Source organism: Schistocerca gregaria, chromosome X, assembly GCF_023897955.1.
Source record: "Schistocerca gregaria isolate iqSchGreg1 chromosome X, iqSchGreg1.2, whole genome shotgun sequence".
In the NCBI taxonomy this organism is placed as follows: domain Eukaryota; kingdom Metazoa; phylum Arthropoda; class Insecta; order Orthoptera; family Acrididae; genus Schistocerca; species Schistocerca gregaria.
Window position 1 is genome coordinate 278,894,027 of NC_064931.1, and position 12,089 is coordinate 278,906,115.

The 12,089-nt window shown below is 39.9% G+C and overlaps 1 protein-coding gene across 1 annotated transcript in view; it reads left to right on the plus strand.

Annotated features, from left to right (window-relative positions):
* The window catches only part of LOC126297698 (5'-AMP-activated protein kinase catalytic subunit alpha-2), a 146,098-nt gene that overhangs the window by 117,328 nt on the left and 16,681 nt on the right, over positions 1 to 12,089 (plus strand). The window contains exon 12 of the mRNA XM_049988821.1: positions 5,930 to 6,110. Within this exon, the coding sequence (XP_049844778.1) occupies positions 5,930 to 6,039 (110 nt within the window). The 3' untranslated portion in view covers positions 6,040 to 6,110. The remainder of the gene's footprint in view (positions 1 to 5,929; positions 6,111 to 12,089) is intronic.

The window sequence follows — 12,089 nt, forward strand, 5'->3', positions numbered from 1 at the left end:
TGTAAGAAATGTGCATGTAATACAGTACAGTTCAGTGAATTGTTATCAGTGTTTTGTTAATAACTCTTTGGGCAAAACAATAGCTGGCAAAACAAACTGATGTGTGCGTAAGTGTAGAATTACATCTCAGTTTAGCAGAAAGTTTTAGGATCCACAGCTGGCAAGACACAACAGCTTATGAAGTCAGGACACTGATTGCGAATGTTCATTCGTCAGGGAATTCTGCAGGGGTAAGAATACAGACAGTACTTTTTTCTCCCAAGGAGTCACTTGACACACCATTCTTTATGAAACTTATGAATGAAAGAAGGTTTAATTTTTTGTTCAAATTTCTCCTCTTAACAGACAAACGAGTAGAACATTTGACACCAGATGATGCAAGGAGCATACAGGTATAGAATAAATGGCTCAACTTTGACAGAATACTTACAACACCACCATCATAACATTTCTAGAAGAGGTACAGACTAGTAAATCACAAGAGTAAATCACAAGAAACACCCCCATCCTACAAGGGAATCACCTCTTTCACAAGACAATAACAAAAAAGCAACAACTATTGCAATCAGACAATACATTCAATTGTGAACATATGGGATTAAGATTACAATCAGTTTATATGCTGCAAAAGAACATTACTACTGATGAATTTCTGTTACTGTGGGAATGGATGTCTAGAGTGAAAGTAGGTTATCCCTTCCAAGTGGAGCAGGTATGGTACAATTTTTTTTAACTGGTTGAGATTTGATTGACAAACTAACAAATATGAGTATTTACGTAATTGACACAATGCAGCAGTACAGGGAGGAGTTCCTGGACTTCATGAAAAATGAAAAACTGAAGAAGGGTGAATATGTAGCAGCATACAGAAACAGGCAGATGTTGATGAAATGGAAGAATAAGAGCAATGATATAATGGTTGTCACATTCTATGAAAATGCATTTTTAGTAGTAAATTCAAAGAATGACATTGTCCAAAGGACGTGATTTAATAGGTTACAGCAAAAATACAAAATCGTGTATATAAGCAATTTCTAGCTGCAGTGGTACCAAATGGTGTGGAGCTGACTGGGAACAACCATAATTAGGCATTGTATGTACATTTTTCCAAGCATAATGAAGAAAAGACAAAGGAGGAGGTCTGGAATATGCACAAGAAGATAATTTTGAAAAGTCAAATCTTTTTAGCATGCTGTCTGTAAAGATTCAGTGTGTGCAGCACTATGTTTAAAACTATTTTACATGGAAAATGGTCTGTAATTATGTGAAAGTAAAACATCATTCACTTCTTTAATACATTCTGTTTGATCTTAATTCAGTTTAATTTTGGTTCATAATTAAGATGCACACAGAAATATTTTAATGAGTTCTAGGTATTTAGTGTGACTGTGCCAGCCTTCACCAGGGGGAATTATCCACTGAGGCAGAGCTGTGTGCATGTAAAAATGTTACCTGGCCATAATGGCAGGCACTAGTAAGTTACTTTGATAAAATTTGCCTGTAACCTGCTACGTTCTACAAAATTGGCAGCATAGCAAGCCTTAGGCAGTTTCTCCAGTTGCAGGAAGCCATTGGTAATAATTCAACAATAGACTAATAATAATGGCCTGTGCTATTGCACCTTGGCCAGCTTTGTTTACTATCATACTGTTATTCACTGGTTTGCACAGACTCAGGCTTTTCATGATCATTGTGAATTGGTTCGTTAGCAGTTTTTTATATTTTTTTCACTTGTTTGTAACTACCTAGTGTGAACTGGACATGATTTTGAGTGCAGCCTATCTGCATCGCTCAAATTCCTAGTCAGCATTTGTCACGAACTCAGTGTTGTCAAATGTAGCTTCAATTACACAGCAGTTGCATCTTATCTTGCAAGTTCAGTGATTGTATCTGCATAACGCAATACTGACATACTTGGTTGACTAAAGATACCCATCCTAAGTCACATAGAGAGTGTATGGACTGAGGTAAAAAACCTCAATAGACATGAAAAGTTATGTGATTACACACTAACTGCAGGTGACCTCTGAGCATGAAAATTGGTAGCCAATACTAGGGTCTATTGCATTAACCCGACTGCATCAACAGTGGCTTGGTAACTTGCACTATTGTGGTGTGGGCTTCGGATTGGTGTTGAAGAGGTTCAAATCCCAAGCCAGCCATACACATTTAGGTTTTCTATAATTTCCTTAAATCTCTATAGTGCAAATGCTGGGATGATTTCTCTGAAAAGTACATCACTGATTGCCTCCTCATTTTTCTCAGTCTGAGCTTATGCTCTGCCTAAAATAAAATGTCATTAACAATGCATTAAATCCTAATCATCATTCCTCTTTTTTTTAAAAAATATTAGTCCACAGCCCTATAAGTATGTATGCCACTGGTTTGGTCTTTAGTTAAAAAACTGATTTGATGCAGTTCTGCATGCTTGTCTGTCCTGTGCAAGTCTCTTCATTTACAGCAGTATGCTTACTGTAGTCAAACTTCGTTCTTCCTCTGCAGTTTTCACTTTTCACACATCTTTCTATTACCATATTAACTATTTCTTAATGCTTCAGGATGTTTCCTATCAATCTATCTTTTATTTTAGTCAAATTCTGCCATAGAGCTCTTTTCTCTGCAGTTCTGTAGTACATCTTCATCATTTACTTGATCTACCCATCTGATCTTCAGCATTTTTCTGGAGCTCCACAGGTCAAAAGCTTGTATTGTCCTCTTGTGTGTACTGTTTATCATCCAGAAATCACTAACATATGTTTAAGGCTACATTCCAGAAAAACACTTTCAGAAAGAACAAATTCATATTTGATATTAACAGTTTTCTCTACTTTTCTTGCTACTACCACTCTACTGCATATTATATTCCGTTCACTTTGGCCCTCATGCTGCCAAAATAGGAAAATTTATTTACTACTTTTAGGGTCTAATTTCCATATCCATTTCCCTCAGCATCACCTCATTTGATTAGACTGCAATCTGTTTCTTGTTATAATTTTTGCTATTTACCTCATGTTCTCTTTGCTCTACACTATCCATTCCATTCAACTGGTCTAAGTCATTTGCGATTTCTGTTAAAATAACAATGTCATAGTCAAATCTGGCCCTTTTATTTCTTCTCCCTAAACTTCAGTTCCTTTTTCAAATTTTGCCACAGTTTCATGTACTACTCTCCTTGCTCCCTGACAGACGGAATAACATGGAGTACCTGCTTTTCCAGTTACTTCTCCCTTTGAAGTCAACTCTTAGAACTGCAGTCTGCTTCCCATACAAGTTGTAGATAGCCTTTTGACTCTGTATTTTATCCATGATAACATCAGGATTTCAAATAGCATATTCCAGTAAACATTGTCAAATAAGGACTAATAGTACCTTCAAAACCAAAATGTGCTGCGCTAGGATAATTTACAATGGCGTTGTTACAGAATATTGTAAGGTCATGTGTGAAGAAGAAGTAATTTTATTTTTCCCAGCAATCAGTCATGCACCAGCCATGATCTTGGTTCTCTTTCTACTGTATAAGGTACATATGGACTTACGAATGTGGCTTCAGGGTGTAGCATGTGAAAAATAGCATGTCATCCAATAATATAGTATTTCTTCATATAAAATTTTTATTAGACACATTTGCTAGTCAATATGTATGGAAATTGCACAAGAATATGGAAACACTGTGAGAAACGCGTGCTTGGACATAAATACATGTGCTAGCCAAGTCTGCAGGTCACACTGTTGTATCTGACCACAACCAGCACCTGTTACATGTTGTCCATGCATTGCAACTGTCAGTCATGTTCTGTATAATTTTGAGTACATTGTGTTGAAGGTGAGTGAATTCGAATATGGGCAAATTGTTGATGCTCGTATGGCGAGTGCTTCTGTAACCGAGGTAGTAAAGTGTTTAGTGTTTCAAGAGGCATCATATCAGAGATTTATACCACATAAAGGGAAAGCGGGAAACATTATCTCCTGTCACAATGCTGACAAAAGTTTGTGTTGAGTGATTGTGACAGACAGACATTGAAGAGGATTGTGATGAAAAAGCCCAGGAGCTCTGTATGCAGGGAATTGCGGGACAAGCTGGAATTACAAAACCACTCATCATTTATATTATTGAGCCTTTGTGGTATACTTTGGAGAGAAAGATGCACAATTTATTGCCACCTTCATTGTTTTTGCCTGAACTTGACACTATTGTGTAGGAGGAATGGTATAAGATTCTCTTGGTAACCACACGGAACCAGTATTTATCCATCCCGAGACAGCTAGAAGCTGTTTTGAGTGCCAATGAGTTTTCTATGGCTTATTATATGCATAAGTGTGTTGTATTTTTGGTCATTCCATATTTTTATCCACCCACTATACTTTCAGGAGGTGAAAGACAAGGGGGAGACCTCCTCTTTCATCTTTTACTCCCCACATTCTCACAACAGGGAGGTCATTGTCATCCTGGAGTCTAAGTCCCCTGCCCTTTCTTTTTAACCTCTCAACCTATGTCTCTCGCCTCCCCAACAAAGAGTTCCAAATGCTAAACTAGTGTGTGTACTTTTGTAGTGTCTTTTGGTACTACTAAATATTTACCTCCTGAAAGCATGTGATGGCTATCAATTCTGTCTCATAAAAGTTTCACTTTACCACTGAGCCAGATTACAAATCCAAAAGTCTTGGGTTTGATCTCCGGTCAATCCTAGGATTTTTATCCGTCACTTATCACTCCTTTCACCTGTGGCAGTGTTTGTTGTGAAAATGCTGAGTTGCTTGATAGTTTGGAATTCCTGTTAAACTGCCTTGATTCAGAGGCAAGAGGAAGGCAACAGCATACCATCTTCAATGGAAACCATGCCTAGTAAAGCACTGTGGTGTTCAAAACAATGTCAGAGGTGACACCATAAGCAGTGGGGTACACTCTACGTTTGTGGAAGGATAGGCAAGGAAATTGGTAGTCCTTTTTAAAGGAATCATCCTGGCCTCTTTCTTACGCAGTTAACTGAAATTACAGAAAATGGAAAACTTTAATCAAAATAGCTGGAAGAGGGACTTGAAAACTGGTTCTCCCTAATGTAAATCTAGTGTCTTACCATTGCACCACCTTTGCTTCAGCTTCAGTGTATTTGTCTATTATTGAGATGGCAAGTGAAAGAGATGTGAAATTCTGTAGCAAATGGTCTATATTTAATAATGATCCAAGTCTTGTAAATTTTTGTTGGGACTATACTCATTGGCAGAAAGTTAAACATTCCAATCAGGAATACAATACTAGAAGAAAAAATGACATGCGCTTGCCTCTATTAAATCTAAGTTTGGCACAGGCACAGGAAAAGAGAGAAATACACAACTATAAAACTCTTCAACAATGTGCCCATGGAAATAAAAAGTCTGACAGAGAGCAGAAGTGTTTTAAAATGTAGGTTAAGTGTTTCGCCCTTACAACTCCTGTACCACACAGAAATCCTCGAAGAGAAATATGTAGTAAGTTACAAACCTGAAAATGTCCAGCATATAACCATATAAATATTTTTTACTGTCCCTGCAGTCTTAAGTTCTGCTGACATGTCCCACACCATTATGATTATTGTGGATATGATTTATGAAACTAACTCACCAACAGATTTCTTATGTTGTCATTTACTGAAAAACTAAACATTATGTGTAAGCTGTCTGAAGAGTGGCAGTGTCACTCTTTTGTTGATATATTTGTGTGTGTCGTATGAAATAGCTTGTCCAATGATATATTTATCTTAAACTTAAAAGTAATATAAAGATTTTAGTCAATCAAGAAATCCATTTACATGCAGACAATTGTAATTGGTCAGTTTTATTCTGTAGCTTTATGAGTGTAAGTGTCATACATTTGTTTACCTGTTGCAGAACATTGCAGTAACAAATTACTGTGACATGAATAACTAATTGTTTGTTTACTTTCTATTTTTAGCTGTAACTGCACCTGTAGAGTCAAGTGAACAGCAGCAGAAGCAAACTGGTCATCATACAATGGAGTTTTTTGAGATGTGTGCAGCCTTGATCACTCAGCTTGCTCGCTGACATCTGTCGTAATAGTCACTGATCCATACAGTGGCTATATATTCAGTTGCAGAAGATATGATACTAAAGTGGTTAGTAGATTTAGTATTACTTGAATCTTCTAAAGAATTTGTGAGTCATTTCATCAGTTGTTGTGGGGTGTGATATTGTTGTTGTTACTTAAAAAAATATGTTTGTAGGAGTGTGTATACAACATGAACAAAAATACTGATCTGTGTACATCCTAAAATGCATTTTTTGAGCATGTGTTCTTGTAGATGACAATATATCCTGGCACAATCGCTTGTAGGGTAGCAAAAAGTGCAATTCATCAAATAAGGCAATTCATTTACACTGTTTTATGGTTCCAGATTCCCATGCTCTAAAATCACATCTAATGATTCCTTTACATCTAGGAAAGAACATGTATTAAATGCTTGGTGCAGAGCTCCATTTGTAACAATGTGTTGAGAACTATATCTGCTTTTCTGAGAACTGTTCTTTTACACGGGTAGCAGGGGTTTAGTGGTGTGGACTGGGTGTTTTTTTTTTTTTTTTTTTTAGGTTAGATGGCCTTGGGCAAGTACTGAAAGGGCAACAGCCTTAGAGGGTGTGGGGCCAAGTCAGGACATGCGGGGACCAAGCAGCAGTCGGTATTGTAATTGTTAACTATCGAAGCTGCGTTGGTAAAGTACCAGAACTTCAAGCGCAGATAGAAAGCACTGAAGCTGAAATCATTATAGGTGTGGAAAACTGGCTGAAGCCAGAGATAAATTCTGCCAAAATTTTTACAAAGGCACAGACGGTGTGTAGAAAGGATAAATTGCATGCAACCGGTGGTGGCATGTTTGTCACTGTTAGTAGTAGTTTATCCTGTAGTAAAATAGAAGTGGATAGTTACTGTGAGTTATTATGGGCGGAGGTTATACTCAGCAACCGAGCTAGGTTAATAATTGGCTCCTTTTACTGACCTCCCGACTCAGCAGCATTAGTGGCAGAACAACTGAGAGAAAATCTGGAATACCTTTCACTTAAATTTTCTCAGCATGTTATAGTCTTAGGTGGAGATTTCAATTTACCAGATACAGACTGGGACACTCAGATGTTTAGGACAGTTGGTAGGGACAGAGCATTGAGTGACATTATACTGAGTGCACTATCCGAAAATTATCTCGAGCAATTAAACAGAGAACCGACTCGTGGAGATAACATCTTGGACCTACTGATAACAAACAGACCCGAACTTTTTGACTCCATAAGTGCAGAACAGGGAATCAGTGATCATAAGGCTGTTGCAGCATCCCTGAATATGGAAGTAAATAGGAATTTAAAAGAAGGGTGGAAGGTTTATCTGTTTAGCAAGAGTAATAGGAGGTGGATTTCAGACTACCAACAGATCAAAACGAAAATTTCTATTCCGACACTGACAATGTTGAGTGTTTATGGAAAAAGTTCAAGGCAATCGTGAAATGCGTTTTAGACAGGTACGTTTTCCAAAGCTGTTTCACAGAGGAAGACTGCACTGCAGTTCCTTCTCTAAATCCTCGTACAAACAAAAAAATGGCTGACATAGAAATAAGTGTCCAAGGAATAGGAAAGCAACTGAAATCACTCAACAGAGGAAAGTCCACTGGACCTGACGGGCTACCAATTTGATTCTACACAGAGTACACGAAGGAACTTGCCCCCTTCTAACAGCCATGTACTGCTAGTCTGTAGAGGAATGGAAGGTTCCAAATGATTGGTAAAGAGCACAAGTAGGTCCAGTTTTTGAAAAGGGTTGTCGAGCAGATGCGCAAAACTATAGGCCTATATCTCTTGACATCGATCTATTGTAGAATTTTAGGACATGTTTTTTGCTCACGTATAATGTCATTTCTGGAAACCCAGAATCTACTCTGTAGGAATCAACATGGATTCCAGAAACAGTGATCGTGTGAGACCCAACTCGCTTTATTTGTTCATGATACCCAGAAAATAACAGATTCAGGCTCCCAGGTAGATGCCATTTTCCTTGACTTCCGGAAGGCATTTGATACAGTTCCGCACTGTCGCCTGATAAACAAAGTAAGAGCCTACGGAATATCAGAACAGCTGTGTAGCTGGATTGAAGGGTTTTTAGCAAACAGAACACAGCATGTTGTTATCAATGGAGAGATGTAGACAGACGTTAAAGTAACCTCTGGCGTGCCACAGGGGAGTGTTATGGGACCATTGCTTTTCACAATATATATAAATGACCTAGTAGATAGTGTCAGAAGTTCCATGCGGCTTTTCGCGGATGACACTGTAGTATACAGAGAAGTTGCAGCATTAGAAAATTGTAGCGAAATGCAGGAAGACCCTTAACATATACAAATGTAATGTATTGCGAATACATAGAGAGAAGCATCCATTATTGTATGATTATAGCGGAACAAACACTGGTAGCAGTTACTTCTGTAAAATATCTGGGAGTATGCATACTGAATGATTTAAAGTGGAACGATCTTATGAAATTAATTGTTGGTAAGGTGGGTGCCAGGTTGAGATTCATTGGGAGAGTCTTTAGAAAATGTAGTCCAGCAACGAAGGAGGTGGCTTACAAAACACTCGCTCGACCTATACTTGAGTATTGCTCATCAATGTGGGTTCCGTACCAGGTTGGGTTGACAGAGGGGATAGAGAAGATCCAAAGAAGAGCAGCGCGTTTCGTCACAGGGTCATTTGGTAAGCGTGATAGCGTTACGGAGATGTTTAGCAAACTCAAGTGGCAGACTCTGCAAGATAGGCGCTCTGCATCGTGGTGTAGCTTGCTGTCCAGGTTTTGAGAGGGTGCGTTTCTGGATGAGGTATCAAGTATATTGCTTCGCCCTACTTATACCTCCCAAGGAGATCATGAATGTAGAATTAGAGAGATTCGAGCGCACACGGAGGTTTTCCAGCACTCGTTCTTCTCGCGAACCATACACGCCTGGAACAGGAAAGGGAGGTAATGACAGTGGCACGTAAAGTGCCCTCTGCCACACACTGTTGGGTGGCTTGCGGAGTATAAATGTAGATGTAGATGTGGATGTACATTAGTGCACTGTAGATGGCCACCCATCCTGCTTTTCACCCTGGGCATATACTTGGATGGCACATCAATGTTGTTGATGCATCGTAGCTGTTTACCATTATTTTTCCACTGATGTGGATGACCGAAGAAAATGAATATATTATGTGGTATGCCTGTTCACAACTCAATATCAATTGCTGGACCATTACAAGGAGCCATTTGATCAAACCCTTCCCAGCTTTGTATATTCTCTGCACACTAAGTTTTTTTTGCATTGCTAGTCACCAACATGGTGGTTAGACTTCCTGATAATAGCCTCAGATTTTTGTCTAGTGGAAGGGATAAAGTGAGTGGAGAAATGAACATGCAAGCCACTAAAGTGAAGACAAATCAAAAGCTTTTCATCAGGCTGGGAGCCATGTGATATTTTTACTGTGTCACATAACATCCTCAAGTCCCAAACATGTTTGTTCTCAAGATGTTAGAATGGTCATTTTGTTCTGACTAAATAATATCACATTTTTTCTTCTTTTCTCTTTCTTTATAAAAACTCTGTACCTTACATTCCAGTGTCTGTGTAAGGACTCATCAAACATCGCAATCTGATATGTGCTCAGACACTTAATTCAGCAGATTCCCTTTATATAACCTGCTGAAGATATCACTTTCCCACCCAACCCTGTCTCTCTTCTGTACAGGGCTATTACAAATGATTGAAGCGATTTCATAAATTCACTGTAGCTCCATTCATTGACATATGGTCACAACACACTACAGATACGTAGAAAAACTCATAAAGTTTTGTTCGGCTGAAGCCGCACTTAAGATTTGTGCTGCCAGAGCGCTCAAGAGCGCAGTGAGACAAAGTGGCGACAGGAGCCGAGAAAGCGTATGTCGTGCTTGAAATGCATTCACATCAGTCAGTCATAACAGTGCAACGACACTTCAGGACGAAGTTCAACAAAGATCCACCAACTGCTAACTCCATTCGGCGATGGATTGCGCAGTTTAAAGCTTCTGGATGCCTCTGTAAAGGGAAATCAACGGGTTGGCCTGCAGTGAGCGAAGAAACAGTTGAACGCGTGCGTGCAAGTTTCACATGTAGCCCGCGAAAGACGACTTATAAAGCAAGCAAGGAGCTAAACATACCACAGCCTTACCGTTTACAATTGCTACAAGCCCTAACACCCGATGACAAAGTCAAACGCTTTGAATTTTCGGCGTGGTTGCAATCGCTCATGGAAGAAGATGCGTTCAGTGCGAAAGTTATTTTCAGTGATGAAGCCACATTTTTTCTTAATGGTGAAGTGAACAGACACAATGTGCTAATCTGGGTGGTAGAGAATCCTCACGCATTCTTGCAGCAAATTCGCAATTCACCAAAAGTTAACGTGTTTTGTGCAATCTCACGTTTTAAAGTTTACGGTCCCTTTTTCTTCTGTGAAAAAAACGTTACTGGACACGTGTATCTGGACATGCTGGAAAATTGGCTCATGCCACAACTGGAGACCGACAGCGCCAACTTCATCTTTAAACAGGATGGTGCTCCACCGCACTTCCATCATGATGTTCGGCATTTCTTAAATAGGAGATTGGAAAACCGATGGATTGGTCATGGTGGAGATCATGATCAGCAATTCATGTCATGGCCTCCACACTCTCCCGACTTAACCCCATTCGTTTTCTTTCTGTGGGGTTATGTGAAAGATTCAGTGTTTAAACCTCCTCTCCCAAGAAACGTGCCAGAACTGCGAGCTCGCATCAACGATGCTTTCGAACTCATTGATGGGGACATGCTGCGCCGAGTGTGGGAGGAACTTGATTATCGGCTTGATGTCTGTCGAATCACTAAAGGGGCACATATCGAACATTTGTGAATGCCTAAAAAAACTTTTTGAGTTTTTGTATGTGTGTACAAAGCATTGTGAAAATATCTCAAATAATAAAGTTATTGTAGAGCTGTGAAATCACTTCAATCATTTGTAATAACCCTGTATTTAATATCGATGTGGGCATGACAACATTGTGGAATCATCACTGTCAGCATGACTGTTAACTGTGCTAACCAATAGTGGCTCGATTGAAAGCCAAGGAGATAAACCCCAGAAGAGCAAACAAATCTTGACATGTGAGTTAATATGCGGGGTGCTAAATGCTTGGGTCAGTGCCTCTGTCCATGCCATGCTTTATGTGCGCACTCCATGGCAGCTTTCTGTGCTATTCCGCTGCAGTCCCATGCCAGTTCTCTGCATCCATCCCTATGTCTTCAGGTGTGGATACTAAATCCTCTCCTTCTGAAAAGACCATGTAGGGCCAAAAATGGCCCAGCTTGTGCGGTGACCTCTGTTGCAAAACTGGAGAGGGCTTGAGTTTCTCACACATTGGAGTGACCAATGAAGGAAGGCAACATTGATGCAGCTTGCTCCGCCAGAGAGGCAGCAGCTTGCAGAGGCTGGGGTATCACTTGGTCGAATGTCATCGGTGGGAACAAGGACTCTGCTACAGGTTAACAGCGAAAGGGGCACCCATTCTAACTCGATGGGCTCTGCAGTGGGAGACTAAGGAACTAGCCTTGCTACTGCTCTATTCAGCAGTCGAAGGCAGGACAGTGGACGGTGCAGAATGATGCCTTGACTGACCCCATTGTCTGCCTGGCTTGGAGACTGTGATGTCAAAGGTCCAATAGGTCATAGCTGCAACTGATTATGATTAGAATGATGGAATGGTTGCTCCCAACCAACATCCATCACAAACAATTACCAGCCTTTGTGGCTCACCATTACACTCGGCAGCCAGTCCTATTGCCAGTCGAAAGAATGGGCCCCAAACGGCAACCCCTTGAGAAAAACACAGTGGGGAGTAATGGTCTGAGGCATGAGAATTGGGGTGCAACAAATCCAAACAATCGAGTGGTCTGTGCTGATGCAAGTGTTCCAGCAGACAACTGTTAACCAAAATCTCCCGGTACATAGCCAGGAAACTTGATAGGGTATCATTGCAGGACGAGACAGACACATATTTCTTCATTTGGGTC